General features: G+C 41.4%; 1 protein-coding gene across 1 annotated transcript in view; it reads left to right on the forward strand.

Annotated features, from left to right (window-relative positions):
- sdr42e2 (short chain dehydrogenase/reductase family 42E, member 2) overlaps positions 1-22140 on the forward strand; it is a 39053-nt gene that overhangs the window by 11224 nt on the left and 5689 nt on the right. Inside the window, exons 4-11 of the mRNA XM_087998068.1 lie at positions 368-486; positions 1414-1489; positions 3422-3504; positions 8501-8638; positions 10061-10126; positions 17052-17112; positions 17511-17584; positions 18525-18767. Coding sequence (XP_087854194.1) covers positions 368-486; positions 1414-1489; positions 3422-3504; positions 8501-8638; positions 10061-10126; positions 17052-17112; positions 17511-17584; positions 18525-18767 — 860 coding nt within the window. The remainder of the gene's footprint in view (positions 1-367; positions 487-1413; positions 1490-3421; positions 3505-8500; positions 8639-10060; positions 10127-17051; positions 17113-17510; positions 17585-18524; positions 18768-22140) is intronic.

The raw sequence follows: 22140 nt of genomic DNA on the forward strand, positions 1-22140 counted from the left end.
GTATATATACAAATCATGCTTTTCCTTTCATTTTACAAAAATAAAGTTTTAGTGCTACAATCATTTTGATTTTATCTGATGACTGACTGGATTGATGGCAGTGCATTTCACAATGAGTTTTCAGCCTTTTATTTGAGAAATTCTTAAGAATCTAAGAATTGAGAGCAGGAATTGACAATATTCAGTTTCAATTTTACCTTCCTGCCCGTGCCCCTTGATTCCATGAGACACCAAAGATCTGTCTACTTCAGCCTTCAAAATATTCAACAAATAAATCCAGGACCACTTGATTGGATTCTGGTTTAGTCTCCTGAAATAAACAGTCGGCGTAGTACTGCTAACATAGGCTTCTCCTTTTTATTTCTAGTGTGCCTCCATCGAAATATTCCATGTTTAATATACACCAGCACTGTGAACGTGGTCTTTGGGGGACAACAAATACACCAGGGGGATGAAGATACTGTGCCATATGTACCTCTGGACAAGGTATTCACTGATTCCCTTTTTATTCTGGTGATACTTTCGTTCCATCTCATATGTTTCACATCTGCCTCCGTCCTCCATCTGCACAAACACCTACCCTCCATCTAGACTCCTATCCCTCACCCTCCATCCAGATTCTCCACATCCTCCTCCATCCAGATCCCTCCCCATCATCAGACTCCCCACCTCACCCTCCATCCAGACTCCTCCCCCTCACCCTCCATCCAGATCCCTTCTCCCTTCCATCCAGACTCCCCATTGCCCACTCCATCCAGATATCCCCCCCCACCCTCCATCTAGACTCCCTAATCCACCCTCCAGACAGACATCTCCTCCACATTCCATGCATATTCAGCAGTCTCCCCTACCATGATCCCACATGTAGGGTGGCTGGTTCATAGTTTCTGCGCCTCTCCCACCAGATGCCGTCCAATGGCCTGGTGGTATAATCGCTAGATAATTAATCCAGAAATTCAGCTAATTTTCTAGGGATCTGAGTTCAAATCCTGCTGTGGCAGATGGTGGAGTTTGAATTCAGTAAAGAATCTGGAATTAAATGTCTAATGATGACCATGAAGCCATTACAGATTGTTGGAAAACCCTATCTGGTTCTCTAATGTCATTTAGTGAAGGAAATCTGTCATCCTTACCTGGTCTGGCCTACATGTGACTCCAGACCTACAGCAATGTGGTTGATTCTTAACTGCTGTCTGGACTATTAGAGATGGGCAACAGATGCTGGCTTAGCCAACGGCATCCACATTCCACAATGAACTGAGAAATAGATGGCACGGTAATGAGGGAGTGGGGAATGATACAGAGGGCATTTATGAGAAGAAGGAACACTCCAATAAAACATTTAAATTTTCAAAGTGACTTGTATAGTTGCTGAATGTTCTGTATAATTTCCTGTCGAACCTTTCACCCTAGCATGTTGATCATTACTCAAAGACCAAAGCTATCGCTGATCAGATGGTGCTGGCGGCTGATGGAACGTCTTTGAAAGGTACATGAATCGGCAACAACAACATGGATTTGTATAGTGCCTTACATGTAATAACATGTCCCAAGATAGTTTACTGGAGGATTACCATACCATCTTTTAACACCAGCCATGGAAGGAGACACAGGGGCCAATGACCAAATGTTTAGGCTGAAAGGAGGAGAGAGAAGTTAAGGGAGAGAAATCAGAGTTTAGAGAACAGGCAGGTGAAGACAAGATACACAAGAGGGTAGAAACTTAAAGATCTCTAATCAACACAATGCCCAGAACATTTTATCAATAACTGATCACAGCTATTATTGAAAACATTGCTTCTGATTGGGTAGTTATTGTCCTGGTTGGATATAGTCTCCAATCAGGTTCTGCAGGAGCCCTCACTCATTGGCCCATCTTTCACCTTTCTCTCTCCTAGTTCTAGTTTACTTCTTCCATCCCCACTTTACCTATTATCCCTCAGGCTGTATGAAATTTTCTTCCTAAACTCTTTTCTGATCCCATCTCACCTTCTCCTTAACGCGTCATCTTTATTATTTCCTTAAACACCTCACCCATCCAGTTTCAATCACCCATCCTGCCCTTCCTGAAACTCTCAGGCACAATAAATCATTACATTGGGTGCTTTCACTTGGATTATTGCCCAGAACATCAGAAAGAACTCTCATGTTTTCCTTCAAATATTACCATGACATCTTCTACTTTATTGGAATTCAGTGCTATGATTCCACAAATTCCAACCACAAAGGAGGTACTTGGCTGACTCCCCAAACAATTACATCCGGATTTGTATTGTGCAAATAACCAGGATTGATGTTATGCACAGTATTTGCAGTCAGTTGCTTTCCTCCACTCACTGCATTTTTTTCAAGAAATAATCCTGTTTCATTGGGAGATTTTGCTATTGTTCTGGTTATGAGTTCAAGGTTCTGTTTCAAGATGTTGTTTCCTATAAGTCCTGTTCTGCCTCCAACTTATTGACTGATACAATGATGTCAAAAGTCACTCTGAATGTGCCACTATATTTTACTCAATGTGATCAGTCTTCACAATTTGGTACTATCTGAAGAGTAGAGAGTGGACGAGGCATGAGCTGTATGTTTGTAACATTTCAACCTCTCCATCTGACTGTTGGTTCAGTATTACTAATAATTTACCTGGTACTGCAACTCTATACCATGTGTCGTGTGACAGAGTTTAAATTTAGCAACAGATAATGTGATGAATTAATCATTCTCTGAACATGAGGCCTGCACTCAGAAGTTAAACATCAGGCAATTAATCTTTCAACAAGTTTAATGCACAGGATGTGTAAGGTTTGTCAATATGCTTTTTGAAAATTCTCTCCCAGCAAGAAGAAGGAGCACAGTATGGATTAGTCCTGACTATAAACTGCCTTGTTTAGGTTGCTGTCTTGACTGTGATGTGCTGCAGATATGTTATCATCCCTCCCTACTCCTGCCTTGATCTCACAATGGGTAACAATCAGGAGCAAGAATATGTATTTCCCTTTTTATCCCTGAGTCCTAGCCCAAGGGCACTGAGGCCAAATTTAGTGTCCTTAAATTTAGAATCATTCCAAAGACACAGCTCTGAGAGTGCAAAACTCCCTCAGTGCAATATTCAGTCAAGATTATTTTTCAATGCTCATGTCTTTAGAGTGGGACTTGAACTTTCAACTTTGAGTTTGAGGCAAGAATGCTACCCACTGAGTGAGAGCACAGTCAGATGGTATGCAGCCCTTCAAAGGTCCACATCGTTTATCACTTCCTTCTCAAGAGGTTCGTGTTCTTCCTCAATTTGATACCTGATGCTGAATTAGGTTTTGGATTTCTGGACTTGAAAATTATCCTAGACAGAGAATACCAACATAAGTTTGAAGGCTAGGAACAAATTGTACCAACTAATCTCAGATATGTTTTCATCTTTTTTTTAAAACAGGTGGCAAGAAGTTTCGAACCTGTGTACTCCGGCCTCCAGGCATCTATGGGCCTCAGGAACAGAGGCACTTGGCACGGGTGGCAGTTAGTATTGGGCTATAAGCCCTTCCAATTCAGCTGATAGTTTCTACGTGTTGTAAAGATTAGCAAAGGTCTCAATGATGAATAGAATTTACATCATGGCATTGCAGTGTACCAATTGTGTCACACCATTCTCCATCATCAGGTGACCTGGTGGATCACGTGACCTTGTTTCAACTAAATAGATCGGGAATGGTTAAAAATCACAATTTGTCGGTGTGTATATAGCTAAATCACAATTAGTCTGTCAGAAGACTTTTCTTTCTCTGGAGTATAGGAACTGACGGGACAAATGGTCTTCTTCTCTGCCAATACTGACTCTATGGCTCTATGCCATTTGCAACCAGATCCTGTGGCCAGTGATTTGCTAAGTTCCTTCTGGGCATGTGTGGAATAGGCTGTGCAAAGCTCCAACAGGGCCAGAGGGATGTGTTGGCTTGCTGCTGCTTGCTAAAAAGAATCAGGGAGGAATTTCTCAGTTTTTCCCTCAAATTGACCTGTCTAATTTCCTGTCTCTCATGGGGAGATCATGTGGCTGAGCTAGAATGGGAATATATATTGTGATATACAAGCTGTCACAGAAAGTCATTTCCTGTCCATCATTGTTGTCAGTCTCTCAAAATTGAAATGACTTCGATCACAGAGTTACACAGTTGTATAGCACAGAAACAAACCCTTTGGTCCAACTCTTCCATGCTGATGAGATATCATAAATTAATCTAGTCCAATTTGCCAGCATTTGGCCCATACCCTCTAAACTTTTACTATTCAAATAACATCCTGATGCATATTAAATGTTGTATCGTACCAATCTCCACCACTTCCTCTGGCAGCTCATTCCATACACACACCATCCTCTGTGTGAAAAGGATGCCCCTTAGGTCCCTTTAAAATTTTTCCCTTCCCACCTTAAACCAAACTCTCTAGTTTTTGACTTCCATCCAATGGGGAAAATACCTTGGCTATTCACATTATCCATGCCCCTCATGATTTTATAAACCTCTATAAGGTCACTTCTCAGCATACAATGCTCCAAGGAAAATAGCCTCAGATTCCTCAGTATCTCTTTATGGTTCAAACCCTCCAACCCTGGCAACATCCTTGTAAATCTTTTCTGAACCCTTTCAAGTTTCACAACATCCTTCCTATAGAAGGGAGACCAGAATCGAATGCAGTATCCCAAAAGTGGCCTAACCAATGACCTGAACAGCCACAACATGACCTCCCAACTTCTATACTCAATGCACTGACCAATAAAGGCAAGCATACCAAATGCCTTCTTCACTATCTTATTTACCTGAGACTCCACTTACAAGGAACTATAAACCTATACTCCAAGGTTTCTTTGTTCAGCAACACTTCCCAGGAGTCTTACATTAACAGTATAAGTCTTGCCCTGATTTGCCTTTCAAAATGCAGCGTCTCACATTAATCTAAATTAAACTCCATCTGCCACTCCTCGGCCCATTGGTCCATCTGATCAAGATCCCATTGATTCGTGCAAAGCTTCACAATTTGCGTATCCTCAACTGACCAATACTGGAGCCAGAGATCAAGGTAAAGTCACCATAGTCTTGCCATACTAACGGGTTGCTCTATCATTAGAGTCAAAGATGACTGGGGTTGGTTTAACCTGAGAGAGAGAGAGAAATGAGTGTGTGTGTGTGTCTGAGTTTCTGTGTGTGTGTGTGTCCTTCTCTGCACTGGAATTAATTTGCTCTGCACTTCAAAATCTTCTCAAAAGTTCAGCAGCTGTGAGAGACACAACTTGGGGCTAAATATTGTTCGATGTACTCATCAAGTTCAGAGCTGAAGCTCCCTAATTGATGGTAAGAAAATGGAAGAGTCTGAATTTCATGCCAATGTTAAAACATTTATATAAATTCAAAATATATGATTTCCAAAATCCATTTGTAACAGTTTTCTGTGTTAACTGTGACAGTCACAAATATTCCACCAGTTTCATTAGAAACAACCATCTTAATGTTAATTGAGTGTCTTCCTGGGATTAGGAGGTCTTATGGTGCAGTAAATATCACTTCCACTTCTGAGTCAGAATCCATGCATCAAAGTCCCTCTACAGGACTTGTTGGCCACAGAAATTGTGTTCTTGTTAGTCCTCCCCACTGTTCCACAAAGGAAATAAGGTACATGTGAAGATAGCATACAATCATCTGTGAAAAGCCATAACCCTTTATAATATACAGCTGCAGAATTTGGACGCATCTGATCTGGATTGTCCTTCAACCAGTATCACTGAAACAGATTATCTGGTCATTAAGACATTCCTGTTTGAGGGATCTCACTGTATCCAAATTGACAGCCATGTTTCCCACATCACAACAATTATCAGATTTCATTGGCTATAATGAGATTTGAGATTGTGAAAACACTGTAGAATTGCAGATCCTGTTTTTAAAACTACCTCTTTGACCAAGTTTTCAATCATCTGATCAATTATCACAATGATTTTATTTGATTAAGCTCCTGTGAAGTATCTTGGGATCGTTTGATGATATTCAAAGTGCTATATAAATATAAATTGTTGTTGAACTGGTGTTTGTACCTTGATAAAATGCTAACATCACTCATTAAATTCTCTGGTGATTGCATTTCAGCATTCACCTGCTTTAAAGGCTTCATTTGACTTATTCCCCAAACCTGCCTGATTGCAATGAAAGCGTTAGGAATATTTCAAAGGCTGCTCTTCTTTTATGTAATTAGGTTTGATAATGATTACGAAGCAAGATTATTGAACTTTTAATGACCGATTTAACCTTAGTGAAATCAAACCCTGATTGTACTGGACAAAGACTTAGTGACAGGTTAACATCTGGCTATAAGAAGGAAGAAACTGAGAATAAAGGTCTCAATTTCAAATTGAATATTTGATTGCCTCGGTTTTCACTATAATGTCCTATCAGACATTTCATTGTGTTAACAAAGCTATTGTTAGAGGTCACGCAATACCAGGTTATAGTGAGGTGCAGTGGTGACACTGCGGACTGTCATCCCCTCTGCCCACTCCCCCCCCGCCCCTCCCCCCAAAGCTCAGGGTGAATGTTAGTTCTATAAATGACATCACCCTCAGTCTCTCTACTACCATTCCCACCCCAGTTACAGTCTCCACTCGCACTCCCAGGTCCAGCCCTACACTACATCCTAGCTCCCAGCCCTGCCATCCCCCATCATCCCTCCAGACTTCCCCCTTACTGAGGACGAACGATCAGTCCTCAGCAAAGGCCTTACCTTCATCACCCTCCGCTCCCAAATCAACAAATTCAACACACGCATCTGCAATCCTCTTTCTCCGTGGTGGTGACAGGTGACAGAAGTCACCTGACGAACGAGCAGTGCTCCGATAGTTTGTGATTTCAAATAAACCTGTTGGACTATAATACGGTGTCATGTGAGTTCTGATTTTGTCCACCCCAATCCACTTGCACTTCCACATCAAAGCTGTTGTAGATCGGATAGGACTGAAAGCTGATGGACTTTATTTTGAAGATCTGTTTCTTTACAAGCCTAAAACAACATAGTAAAACATCCCAGGTACATCCTCAGACAAAACCTGACAGAGGATCAGATAAGGAGATATTAGTACAGGTGACTAAAACGAGAATATTTTAAGAAATGCCTTAAAGGAGGAGAGGGAGATGTGGGAGGAGAATTCCAAAGATTATGACTCAGGAAGCTGAAAACATGGCCACCAATTTTGGAGCTATTAAAATCTATGATGCTCAAGAGGCCAGAATTGGTGGAATGAAGAGGTCCCAGAGTTGTGGATATAGAAAAAGTTATAGCGAGGGGTGAGGACATACAGGGATTTGAAAAAAAGGATGAGAGGCATTACCAGATGAGAGCAGACTTAGGTCAGCAAACACAGAGAGATGGGGATAATGTTGAAGTAAAACTATCAGAGGTTGTAGCAATGAATCAGCATGGCTTGGACAAATATCACCAATATCACATTCTGCACTAGGAATCTCAACTGGCCATCAGGATAATTTTCTATTGTCATGACAACGTTACAAGATAAAAAATGCAGATTGTTTACAGACTTGAGGCTGATGTCCTGAAAAGTACAATTTGAAATTGCCTCAAACACAATGACATTGGAATCAATCCTGTTAGTAAGAAATCTGGATGTAGGTTTGCTCGCTGAGCTGCAAGGTTCATTTTCAGACATTTCGTCACCATACTAGGTAACATCTTCAGTGAGCCTCTGAGTGAAGCACTGATGGTGTAGCCCGCTTTCTATTTATATGTTTGGGTTTCATTGGGTTGGTGATGTCATTGCCTGTCCAGAACCTCAAGCTGAGCTACAAATCTTCTCAAAACTCGCAATTAAGAAATCTCCTCACTAAGTAATTTCAACAAGATACTAACTGCTCATTGAGACAGCTGCTAGTCTTTGAAGTTTGTCTGAAATCAGTGGAACTTTATAAATCAGTAAATACAAAGTAATAACTTTTTTTAAAATACATTTTATGTTTTACATGTAAGGTGTCCCAAAGTGCTTTATAACAAACAAAATACTTCCTTTGAAATGCATTTCCTGTTGAAATGTAGAAAATATGGCATAATCTGAGCAAGTCTCCATAGCAATGACATAAAAGGTCAGATAATTTATTTAAGTAATGTTGGTTGAGAGAGAAGTTTAATCTTGGGCCATTCTGAAATAGCACTGTAAAATATTTTACTACCTGAGACAGTGTCAGATGTTATGTCTCACCAGAATGGTGCAGCACTCAAAGTGCAAGCCTGCACTATGCTCTCAAAAATCTTGAATGAGACTTGAACCCATAAACCTTTACACAGACAAAAGTTTGTCAACATATTGAGCCATAACTAGTATGAGTACGGATTAGTGACATTTTGGGAATTGCTAGGAATTAGCAAGCCACTATACAGTGTGAGCAATGCTTCAGTATTTAATGTTGATGGTGATTACAATTGATTGCTTGTTCAGATTAAATCTGTACCCTGATGGCTGCAGGTGAACATTGAAAGACGTCTGTTCAGTTTCACCTTTGGAAATCCTGATACCAAGATGAACTGGGTCCACGTTGACAATCTAGTGCAAGCTCACATCCTTGCTGGAGAGGCACTCACGGCTGCTAAAGGTCACATAGCGGTAAGTGGCAGGTCTGCACCATTATGGGATGTGCTAAGATCCAAAATCCAAAGTGGGCATCACAGCCTGTGAAGTTATGGGTTGTATCATCCTTGCGGCTTATTGATTTTACTGATTGAACCAACAAACAAATTGGATTTACATAGCACCTTTAACATTGTAAACTGTCTGAAGGTGCTTCACAGCATCAGAACTCATATTAAACTTCTAGTAAACAACAACATATGAACCCAAATGATCAAAGCACCTTTGTCAAGGAGGTTGGTTTTAAGGAGCATCCAGATTGAGCACCAGTGTGGGCCAATGAGCACAAGAGGTCAGGGGTGTCTGAGTCTTGATACAAGTTACTAACGGAGATTTTGGATGCGTTTATGCTTACTGAGATTTGAAAATGGAAGGCCAGCCAGTCGAGCATTGGAATGTTTGAGTCTGGGGGCAAACACAAAAAAACACACAAGGTTTCAGCAACAGGTAAGCTGAGAAGACTAATGTTGCAGAGGTTGAAAGAGTTTGTCATTATGACTATGAACTTTCTGGTATTTCTGTCAGTCTAATTGAGAACATTGTCGTGACAGAGAGATTGTTGAAATTAAAGACATCTCAACAGATGTAAATGCAAGAAACCTGAAATAAAAGCTGCAAATACTCTGCAGTTCTGGCAGCATTTGTGGAGAGAGAAACACAATAAACGTTTCAGGTCCATGGCCTTTCTGGTAAAATGCTAACTTTTTTTCTCTCCACAGATGTTGCCAAGCTGAATATTTCCAGCACTTCCTTTTATTGGAAAACCCTTGAGGTGGAATCACCAAAATGTCACTGTATTTATAGTTCCTCTTTCTGGGATTTGAGAGTCAGTATTAGCCACGGCTTAGTTGGTAGTTCTTTGAGTTAGAACATTGTGGGTGCAGGACATTAACACAAAACGCCAGACAGACTTTGCCACTGTACTCCTGCAGTGCTGCATTATCAGAGATGCAGCCTCTCAGATGAGGCATTAAACCTAGGCCCTTCTTCCCTTCCAATGGATGTGAAAGATCCCAGGGTGTTACTTTGATGTAAGGCAAGAGAGTTATTAAAGTGTTCATGGCGAATGTTTACCTTTTAGTTTACATTACCAAAACAGATTACCTGATCATTACCACATCGCTGATTGTGGGAATTTGCTGCACATATAAATTGGTTGCTGTATTTCTACATTGCAATAGTAACTACACTTCAAAATGTACTTAACTGGCTGTAATGCACTTTGAAATGTCCTGAGGTTATGAAGGGTGCTATATAAGTAAGGACAAGTCTTACTTTAAGTGTAACTGTTGTGATGATCTGTTCAGGCATGGTTGATATAAATTCACTGTGTAACTCATTCATTTCAAAGCTTATTTTTGTGTTTTAATGCAGCCAGATTTATTGTCTCATTTACAGAGTGGCCAAGTTTACTACATCAACGACGGAGAAGCTGTAAATGTATTTGACTGGTTATCCCCATTGGTAGGTGTGAAAAAACAATTTAAAAATATTAATTCTACTATCAATGTCAGAAATAATAAACTGTCAGAGCTTTTTAAAAAAAGTCTCAAAATGTTTCAAATGACATTTTGAAGTTCAATAGCTGTTGCTCTGTGGTTAAATGTGGCAGCCATTTTACACACAGCAGGATCTCACAGACAACAATGAGATAAATGATCAATTGATCAGAATTATTTTCTTATATATTGGTTGGCCAAGACACCAGGTGAACCCCTCTGCTAACCTTCAAGATACACCATGGGATCCAGCTCTGCTTGGACATTTTTTTAAAGGGTGGCACCTCTGACAGTGCAGCATTCATTCAGCATTTCTCTAAAAGGTCATCTTCTTTCAGCAAATCAACAAATGTCTATAAGATGTATGGGAGGAGTGCACCAAGCCGCTTTTGACAGCCACCTTTTAAACCCATGGGATGCATGAGAGCACCAGCACCTGGAAGTTCCCCTCCAAGTGATGCTCTATCCTGAGTTTCAACAACATAACTGTTTCTTCACCACTGGGGAGTCAAAATCCTTGAACTCACTTCCTAACACTGCATGGATGGCAATGGTTCATGAATGTGACACACTACCACCTTCTCAAGGGGCAGTTAGTGTTGGGCAATGAATGTTATTATTGCTAGCATCACTTATATCTTTGAATTAACATGAGAAAGTATTCACTTTGAAAAACATGGAAAGTCACTACAATATAAATGGTCCTCTTTCAAGGGAGATGCAAGAGCTGGGAGATGTGGTATAGTTCACAATTACCTTAAAGAGAACCACACAAGTAAGGTTGTTGAGAAATCATATGGATACTTGGCTTTGTAAATAGGTGCATTAAGTACAAATCAGGAAAATTCCACCCCCCCTCCCCACATCGTTTCAGGCAACCGGTCAGGCTTTAATTGGATTGTTATGTATAATTTTGAGCAACAGAAGAATGAAAGACATTGGAAGGGTAAAGAATAGATTTACCAGCATGCTATCGAGGATGAAGGGTCAGTTAGCTCAGTTGGTTGGATAGCTGGTTTGGAGGCGGAGTGGTGACAACAACATAGGGACAATTCCTGCATTGGCTGGAGTCTCCATGCAGGTCCTATAATCTCAACCTTGCCCCTTGCCTGAGGCGTGGTGACTTTCAGGTTAGCCCACCACCAGTCATAGAGTCATAGAGATGTACAGCATGGAAATAGACCCTTCGGTCCAACCCGTCCATGCCGATCAGATATCCCAACCCAATCTAGTCCCACCTGCCAGCACCCGGCCCATATCCCTCCAAACCCTTCCTATTCATATACCCATCCAAATGCCTCTAAAATGTTGCAATTGTACCAGCCTCCACCACTTCCTCTGGAATCTCATTCCATACAAGTACAGCCGTCTGCGTGAAAAGGTCGCCCCTTAGGTCTCTTTTATATCTTTCCCCTCTCACCCTAAACCTAGGCCCTCTAGTTGTGGACTCCCCGACCCCAGGGAATAGACTTTGCCTATTTACCCTATCCATGCCCCTCATAATTTTGTAAACCTCTATAAGGTCACCCCTCAGCCTCTGATGTTCCAGGGAAAACAGCCCCAGCCTATTCCACCTCTCCTGATAGCTCAAATCATCCAACCCTGGCAACATCCTTATAAATCTTTAAAAGTTTCACAACATCTTTCCGATAGGAAGGAGACCAAAATTGCACACAATATTCCAACAGGGCCTAACCAATGTCCTGTACAGCCGCAATGTGACCTCCCAACTCTTGTACTCAATACTCTGACCAACAAAGGAAAGCATACCAAACGTCTTCTTCACTATCCTATCTACCTGCGACTCCACTTTCAAGCAGCTATGAACCTGCACTCCAAGGTCTCTTTGTTCAGCAATACTCCCTAGGACCTTACCATTAAGTGTATAAGTCCTGCTAAGATTTGCTTTCACAAAATGCAGCACCTTGCATTTATCTGAATTAAACTCCATCTGCCACTTCTCAGCCCATTGGCCCATCTGATCAAGATTCTGTTGTAATCTGAGGTAACCTTCTTCGCTGTCCACTACACCTCCAATTTTGGTGTCATCTGCAAACTTATTAACTCTAACTCTTATGCTCATATCCAAATCATTTACGTAAATGACAAAAAGAGAGGACCCAGCACCGATCCTTGTGGCACCCCACTGGTCATATACCTCCAGTCTGAAAAACAACCCTCCACCACCACCCTCTGTCTTCTACCTGTGAGCCAGTTCTGTATCCAAATGGCTAGTTCTCCCTGTATTCCATGAGATCTAACCTTGCTAATCAGTCTCCCATGGGGAACCTTGCCGAACACTTTACTGAAGTCCATATAGATTACATCTACCGCTCTGCCCTCATCAATCCTCTTTGTTACATCCTCAAAAAACTCAGTCAAGTTTGTGAGACATGATTTCCCATGCACAAAGCCATGTTGACTATCCCTAATCAGTCCTTTCCAAATACATGTACATCCTGTCTCTCAGGATTCCCTCCAACAACTTGCCCACCACCGAGGTCAGGCTCACTGGTCTATAGTTCCCTGGCTTGACCTTATGACCCTTCTTAAACAGTGGCACCATGTTAGCCAACCTCCAGTCTTCTGGTACCTCACATGTGACTATCGATGATACAAATATCTCCGCAAGAGGCCCAGCAATCACTTCTCTAGCTTCCCACAGAGTTCTAGGGTACACCTGATCAGGTCCTGGGGATTTATTCACCTTTACCCGTTTCAAGACATACAGCACTTCCTCCTCTGTAATCTGGACATTTTGCAAGATGTCACCATCTATTTCCCTACAGTCTATATCTTCCATATTCTTTTCCACAGTAAACACTGATGCAAAATACTCATTTAGTATCTCCCCCATTTTCTGCAGCTCCACAGAAAGGCCCCTTGCTGATCTTTGAGGGGGCCATATTCTCTCCCATAGTTACCCTTTTGTCCAGAAATTTATCCAGAATATTTGTAAATATTCTGGATTCTCTTAATTCTATTTGCCAATGCTATCTCATGTCCCCTTTTTTCTCTCCTGATTTTCCTCTTAAGTATACTCTTACTTCCTTTATACTCTTCTAAAGATTCACTCGTTGAAACCTTATTGCTGGAACAGCACAGCAGGTCAGGCAGCATCCAGGGAACAGGAGATTCGACGTTTCGGGCACAGGCCCTTCTTCAGGCCCTTCTTCGGCCTGTGCCCGAAACGTCGAATCTCCTGTTCCCTGGATGCTGCCTGACCTGCTGTGCTGTTCCAGCAATAAAGTTTCAACTTTGATCTCCAGCATCTGCAGACCTCACTTTCTCCTTAAAGATTCACTCGATCTATCCTGTCTATACCTGACATATGCTTCCTTCTTTTTCTTAACCAAACCCTCAATTTCTTTTGTCATCCAGCATTCCCTATACCTACTAGCCTTCCCTTTCACCCTGACAGGAATATACTTTCTCTGGATTCTTGTTAACTCATTTCTGAATGCTTCCCATTTTCCAGCCGTCCCTTTACCTCTGAACATCTGCCTCCAATCAGCTTTCGAAAGTTCTTGCCTAATACCATCAAAATTGGCCTTTCTCCAATTTAGAACATCAACTTTTAGATCTGGTCTATCCTTTTCCATCATTATTTTAAATCTAATAGAATTATGGTCGCTGGCCCCAAAGTGCTCCCCCACTGACACCTCAGTCACCTGCCCTGCCTTATTTCCCAAGAGTAAGTCAAGTTTTGCACCTTCTCTAGTAGGTACATCCACATACTGGATCAGAAAATTGTGTTGTACACACTTACCAAATTCCTTTCCATTTAAACCCTTAACACTATGGCAGTCCCAGTCTATGTTTGGAAAGTTAAAATCCCCTACCATAACCACCCTATTATTCTTACAGATAGCTGAGATCTCCTTACAAATTTGTTTCTCAATTTCCCTCTGACTATTAGGGGGTCTATAATACAATCCCAATAAGGTTATCATCCATTTCTTATTTCTCAGTTCCACCCAAATAACTTCCCTAGATGTATTTCCAGGAATATCCTCCCTCTATACAGCTGTACCGCTATCCCTTATCAAAAATGCCACTCCCCCTCCTCTCTTGCCTCCCTTTCTATCCTTCCTGTAGCATTTGTATCCTGGAACATTAAGCTTCCAGTCCTGCTCATCCCTGAGCCATGTTTCTGTAATTGCTATGATATCCCAGTCCCATGTTCCTAACCATGCCCTGAGTTCATCTGCCTTCCCTGTTAGGCCCCTTGCATTGAGATAAATGCAGTTTAATTTATTAGTCCTCCCTTGTCCCTGCCTGCCCTGACTGTTTGACTCGCTTCTGTTCTCAACTGTATCAGTCTCAGATTGATCTCTTTCCTCACTATCTCCCTGGGTCCCACTCCCCCACCTTACTAGTTTAAATCCTCCCAAGCAGTTCTAGCAAATTTCCCTGCCAGTATATTAGTCCCCTTCCAATTTAGGTGCAATCCGTCCTTCTTGTACAGGTCACTTCTACCCCAAAAGAGATTGCAATGATCCAAAAATGTGAATCTTTCTCCCATACACCAGCTCCTCTGCCATGCATTCATCTGCTCTATCCTCCTATTCCTGCCCTCACTAGCTCGTAGCACCGGGAGTAATCCAAATATTACTACTCTCAAGGACCTCCTTTTTAAATTTTTGCCTAACTCTCTGTAATCTCCCTTCAGAATCTCAACCTTTTCCCTTCCTATGTCATTGGTTCCAATGTGGACAATGACCTCTTGCTGGCCCCTCTCCCCCGTGAGAACATTCTGCACCCTCTCTGAGACATCCTTGATCCTGGCACCAGGGAAACAACACACCATTCTGCTTTTTCTCTGCTGGCCACAGAAACGTCTGTATGAGAGAGTGGTCTTCTGGGACTTCAGTAGCTTTATCGTTATGAGGGATGTGAGTAAAATGGAGGATTGGAGAAGCTCATTTATTCTCCGTGGAACAAACAATGTTAAAGGGAAACCTTTTAGAGGAATTCACGGTTTGGACGGGTTTTGATGAAAGAAAATGGAGAGAAGCTGCTTCCTTTGACAAGAGAGTTGGTAATGAGATGTCATGGATTTAAAGACAACTTAACAGACCTTTTTTTAAATTTTTTTAATTCCAAAGGTTGTTCAGAGTAATGGAATCAGTTTCCACAAGTATTTTCATAAAGTATTTTAAAATGCAGCTGAAGAGAACATATGTGCAAGGTGATGGGAAAGCTGAGGTGTGGGATTAAATTGAATAACTCTTTCAAAGGCATCAGAGACTGGATGTCTTCCTTTCATGCTCAAGATTCTCGAAGAGAAAAGGCATGGATAGTGTTTCAGATGTATAGCCTCTGATCTAATTCAGCTGGAAGAAAGGTTTGTATCCAAATTGTAACTAGCCTGACCGTGGAGACAGCCAGGGTGAGTGCAGACGTGTGGAAAGAGCAAAGGCCTAGGGACTGTGAAAGGAGCAGGAGTTGAGCTGGAATACAAGGAAGGAAAGTAGCACTCACCCCTGGCCACCCTTCACTCACTTAATTTTGACCTCACTGCCCTGGGTAGTTACCCATTTGTGAGCATATCCTGTATCTGCAGATTTTAGTTTGGGAAACTCTGGATTAAGGGGTGATTTAAATTGTTTTGAATGACTGAAGGATTTGATTGGGTAGATAGAAATAAATGAGTTCCTTTGTTTGGAGGAACATTCAGAACAAGAGGTTATAACCTTAAAATTAAAACCAGGCAGATTTGGGGTTATGTCAGGTTGTGCTTCCTCACAGAAAGTCTGGTGGAAATCAAAACTCTGTCCCTCAAAAAAGCTGTTGTGACTGCAAGGGCAACTGAAAAATTCAAAATGGAGATGGTTAGTTTTGTTGGGTAGAGAACTTGTTTCAAATCAGGCGATGATCTAATTGAATGATGGAACCAAGTAGTTGGACCGTTCCGTATCACTTGTCCTTCGTGGAGAAATTTGACCACAAGTCCATCAGGAAGTGGTCAGCATGTAGTGTCCTTGAGACCCTTTGGGAAAAGGAGAGGGCGGATCCTATCGAGCGGTTCTCTGAGCAGACTGTCAAAGCCATTTGGCAGAATGCCTCATCGCCAGAACTTTCCAACAAGCACCAAGACATGGCTTGGCTGGTGGTGAGAAGGGCTCTGCCTGTGAGATCCTTTATGCACGCCCGGACTCTCTGCCACACCGCACGATGCTCTCGAAGCGGCTGCGGGGGGAACGAGACTGTCACACACCTCCTTCTGGAATGTGCCTACGCAAAGGAAATCTGGAGAGGAATGCAGTGATGTTTGTCGAGGTTCATCCCGAGCAGCGCCGTGACGCGGGACTCCATGCTGTACAGTCTGTTCCCCGGGACGCACACCAAGACGCACATCAACTGTGCCTGGAAGATCATCAACTCGCTCAAAAACACTCTTGGTCTGTCTGAAACCCGTTGACCTTCTGGTTAAAGGAGCTGACCCGACTGAGTGTTGCGGACTGGCACATTCCAAGGTCCAGGGCTACATGTTGAGGGACCCGCTGAAGCTTGGGGCAGCTGCCGCCAAGGCGTGGTGGGGAAAGACCACCATTAACGTCTGCCTGCCAAAGAAGAACAGCGGGTCCACTCAGTAAGTGGGCTCCGCTGAAGCCTCAGCTAAATATATGGATGGTAAATGTATATACGAATGATTAATTCCAATTTCTGTATGTAAAGAAATGCAAGGTGCGCCTATGAATGGCACCATCAATTGTACAGATCATCAAAATATTTTATGAATAAAGTATATTTTTGACATTAAAAAAAGATGGAAATTGAAAGGATGCGTGACTTCCTCCTGCTCCTAAAGCTGTTAATGAACCGAAAATGTGTGTTTTAAAATACTTGGTCGGTGAATTCATGCAACATTTATTTGTCTCCACTAGTTTGTGAAGTTGGGCTACAAACCGTGGTTTCATGTGCCTATCCACTTCATTTACATGGCAGGTAATTTATTTTTTAATCTCTCATTGTTTGATTTGGTTTCAAGTTATTTTACTTTTTGTATGTTGTTTGTGTATTTGATATATTTCCACATTAAATTTTATTTTAACCATTGCTTCTCATTCAACCCCTTCTCCTCCATCCCAGAGACTGGATAACTTGTCGATCTGACTATTTCCACACCAACATTCAATGCTGTTAGTGGATAGGAGGATACCCATTACAAATCTCTTCAAATGAAACAGTTTGATAAAAGTTGACAAGTCTGGCCCCTTTGAGAGGGTAAATAAGAGTCAACATATTGGTGTGGGACTGGAGTCACATATAGGCTATATTTTCTGTCCATCAACTTTGAATCCCATTGTCACAGGTCAGTATTTATATTGCTGTTTTATTTGCAGCTATAATAATGGAACACCTTCATATGGCTCTGAGACCGATTATAGAAATCTCTCCATTGCTCACAAGGAATGAGGTAAAGATTGACCGTTATTTTGAAATCTTCAGGTTTGAAAACTTTTGTTGTTTTATTGGGGCATGAGGGGACAGGTTCACTGAGGAAACAATGGAAGTAACTCTGCTAAATCTTTATAAATCATTCAGCTGGTGTCTAATTAGGTTAGATGAGCTTCAGATTGGTTTCACAGGTCAGCACAACATCAAGGGCCGAAGGGCCTGTACTGCGCTGTATTGTTCTATGTTCTAATTCTCAGTACCACATTTGAGGAAAAATGTCAAGTGTTAGCACAAATGCAAAGGAGCTAATCTCAAATTAAACAGGAATGAAGACTTTAGTTCTGCAGAGAGACTGATTGAAAGCTTGAGAGGTTGTTCTCCTTATAACAAAGCAAGTTAAGGAGGTTTTGATAGAGTAAATAGTAGGCCCTGGTTTCAGTTTCTAGAGAGATAGTGACCAGAGGGCAAAAGACCCAGAGCATGTTTAGGAGTATTATTTTATACTGTATTGATATGTTCTGGAATACACTGCTTGCAAGAGCACTGGAAATAAAGTGATTTTTTAAAAGGGAATTGGCTACATGCATGATATGGAAAAAATTGCAGAGCTGAGGGAAGAGTCCGGGCCAAATGAGAAAATGCTGGAAAATCTCAGCAGGTCTGGCAGCATCTGTGAGGAGAGAAAAGCTTTGACAAAGGGTTAATTAGACTCGAAATGTCAGCTCTTTTCTCTCCTTACAGATGCTGCCAGACCTGCTGATTTTCCAGCATTTTCTCTTTTGGTTTCAGATTCCAGCATCTGCAGTAATTTGCTTTTATTTAGGAAGAGTCCGGGCTCTCTGTCTAATCAAGGAGCTTTAAAGAACCAAAATGAGTTGAATGGCCGCCAGTTGTGTTGTATAGTTTCTGTGATTGGTGAAGTAATATGCCTGTTACAGATCTGAATTTTTCTTTCTCAGGTTCGAAGCATTGCAGTCACACATACCTTCAAGATAGACAAAGCAAGAAAGCAACTTGGATATTGTCCCAAGAAATACAATTTTGCTGACTCTGTTGAGTATTACATAAAAACAAGGCCCAAACAAGACAGTGCCCTCTCTCTCTTCTTGAAAGTCTTATTCATCCTGAGCATTCTTTTCCTCCTAATCTGTCTTTCCTCCAAGCCCCAAGCCCAGGGACCATCACTAATGCAATTTTCCAAGGTAAACCCACATTAATGCTTCTGTCTTTCCACGAAAGTTGGTTAATATTGATGCTCTTTCACACACTTTCTACAATGCTTTTCAATAATTAACTGTGTTCCCAAACCCTGCAAGAAATTGTAACTTGAAGTGCTTCAGAAGTTTTACTTTTTCAGAAGTAAAAGTGCTATACAAATGTAAGCTGTAGTATGTTTTGATGGTTCTAGTCAACCATTTTAATCTTGGCTTTGAGTTACACACTAAAAGTTTGAACATCCCTAATTCTCTTGCTGTTTCCCAACACACAGCTTTTGAAATTATGAAATTAATTTTGCAATATGTTGATGCTTCTGTTTATCATTAGTCCTGCAATTGTTATCAAGATTTTTTTTGATGGTGTAAAACTTCCTTTGTGTACACTCACAATATTTAATAAATATTTAGATGTACACCTCCAATGCCAAGGCATACAAAGCTATTGGTCAAGTGCTGGAGAATGGGTTTGGAATAATATGGTGGTTGTTTTTGACTGGCACAGACTCGATGGGTTGAAGGGCCTCTTTTATTCTGTGCAGTAGACCCCTATAACTATGACTATCCAAAGTGGGATCTGCAGGATAGCTGTAAACCCTTTTAGTGACATGTTTTAACAAAATCTTGTAGGAACAGCAGAGCAGGTAAAGGCCTTTCAGCTCCTCAAACTGCCCAGTCAGTCAAATAGATTCTGGCTGATCTATATCTCAGACCCACCTGGTCTACACACTTGCACATCACTTCCTAGCCTTATCCAACACAAATCAATTAATGCCTAACATTCACAGCTTTTTGAGGGGAAAGAGAAAGTTCTACATTATCACTAACATTTGTTGAGAATCAAGCTGCTTCCTGACTTACCTCCTACATGGTCCAGCAGCAACTTGAAGAATTATACCCTCTTGTTCTGGATTCATTTTCCAGTGAAAATAAATCCTTTTTATCTACCCTAATGAATCTTTTTTATAACTTTAAATACCTGAATCAGATATCCCGTCAACCTTCTACACTCAAGGTCTAACAGCTTTAGCCAAAGTGGCTCCACAGCCCTGTATTCAGACCCCCAAGCCTGGCATTGATATTTTCATCAAAGGAGAGAGCATTTAAAAGTACAGCTGTCTTCACTCAGAAACAGTTTTCATTTTAGGAGATTATGAAATGTGATGCACAGGAGTCACAAATTTGAAAAAAGGTCTAAACCTTCTTTAGCGAGGTCAAGTACATTTTTGACTTTTATAACCCCAATGGAGTTCCTAAACCAAGTGAAAGAGGTGGATATGCCTGTGCATACAAAGAAGCAACGATCTGTTAAACTGTCAATCCAGCAAATTACTCAAATCCTATGCTCTTTAAATTTGAAAATAAAAGCCTGAAATTGAAGTTAAGAAGTGTTTCCAATTTCACTAGATGTTTATTGACATAATCATGGGGAGTTTTCATTATAGTGCTTGACTGTCTCAACAATCTATCATTATCATGGTGCGGTGGGCATGGGATGCCATAAACTCATAGTTCGATTAAGACCTTTGAGTCGTGAGAAAACAATTAACAACATTGGTTGAGGAACAGGGTGGCATGGTGGCTCAGTGGTTAGCACTGCTGCCTCACAGCAACAGGGTCCCAGGTTCAATTCCAGTCTTAGGTGACTGCCTGTGTGGAGTTTGCACATTCTCCCCGTGTCTGCGTGGGTTTCCTTCGGGTGCTCCGGTTTCCTCCCACAATCCAAAGATGTGCGGATTAGGTGAATTGACAATGCTAAATTGCCCGTAATGTTAGGTGCATTAGTTAGAGGGAAATGGAGCCGGGTGGGTTACTCTTCAGAGGGTTGGTGTGGACTGGTTGGGCCGAAGGGCCTGTTTCCACACTGTAGGTAATCTAAGCTAAATTATTAATACAAGTGTCTGTTTTCATGAAGGATGGTGGGAATTAAATGCATTAAATTTAATTTTATCCATTAAAGTTATTTTAATTTTGTGAAGTTTGTAATAGATAATTGAAACTTTATTTCTTTTCAGTGTAGTTCCTGCCGTATGTCTGTGACCAATATTGTGTGAGTTAGCATGGAGAGGGTAATGGGTGTGGGGGATGGTGGATAATGGCTTGGCACTAATTTAGCATAAGATCAAAAAGGGGCACAGGATTGAATGGGGGTCATGGCCAACTATAAGCTGGCACAATGGGGAGGTGTCAGCCTCATGGTATTATTACTAGACTGTTAATCCAGAGACCAGGTAAAATTCTGAGCCTTCGGGTTCGAATCCCACAACAGTCGATGATGGAATTTGAATTCAATATAAGTCTGGAATAAAGAATTTAATGATGACTATGAATCCATTGCCAATTGTTAGAATTACCCATCTGGTTCACTAATGCCCTTTAGTGAAGGGCATTCTTACCTGGTCTGGCCTACATGCGAGTCCAGAACCACAGCAACGTGGTTGATTCTTAACTGGGAAATTGGGACCGGCAATAAATGCTGGCCTAGCCTGTGATGCTCACATCACATGAATGAATAAAACAAAACTAATATAGCATAGAGCTGCAAGGAGCCATGGGAATGAATGGGGCAGTCATTGGTTGGCATGGAGGATATGAGAGTCAGGGATTGGCATGCAGGTATGAGGGGCCATGGAGGTAAGGACATGAGGTGACATTTTTTGGTATAGATGGGGCATTGGATTTTGTGAGAGTATGTGATGAATGAAGGCTACAGAACTTTAATGTTTTTATTACAACTGAGAAACGGCCCTGGAGACTGAGGCAGGCCTTTTAGCACCCAGCAGTGCCAATGGCCATCTCAGTGCAGTTTTCACAAGTGACAGGTCTAAACCCAACTAACAACATCTCCCATCCACCCCCATGCCTCCAAAATAAAAATACAATTGTCCAGGAAAGTCTCCTTAGGCTGGGTTGAGAAATCAGGGATTTACATGTCTGAAGATATGTTCTAAATCAGATAACTCTCTTTGAATTCTCTTACTGAACTTGATATGTAGTAGATCTCAGAAAGCAGCAGGACATTTTTGGGTAGCTACACCACTCCCTAAGAGGTAGGTAGTATGTAGTTATGCTTCTAGTAATCCTTCGGTTTAGGTTCATTCAAGACATGGGTCCCAACTGTCCCACAGAGTACAGGAATTCAAATTATGATGATTGAATGAATCCATCTGATTTGTTGATGTCTTTTAAACAAGGAAATTTACTATCCTTACCTATTGGTCTTACATGTGAAGAGAAATCAGAGATAATGTTTCGAATTAGTTCTGAGGAAGGGTCATTGGACCCGAACCATTAACTCTGATTTCTGTCCACAGATGCTGCCTGACCTACTGAGTTTTTCCAGCAATTTCTGTTTTTGTTT

Source organism: Chiloscyllium plagiosum, unplaced genomic scaffold (assembly GCF_037043375.1).
Source record: "Chiloscyllium plagiosum isolate Xiang-an unplaced genomic scaffold, Cpla_swu_hap1 HiC_scaffold_20, whole genome shotgun sequence".
NCBI classification, from domain to species: domain Eukaryota; kingdom Metazoa; phylum Chordata; class Chondrichthyes; order Orectolobiformes; family Hemiscylliidae; genus Chiloscyllium; species Chiloscyllium plagiosum.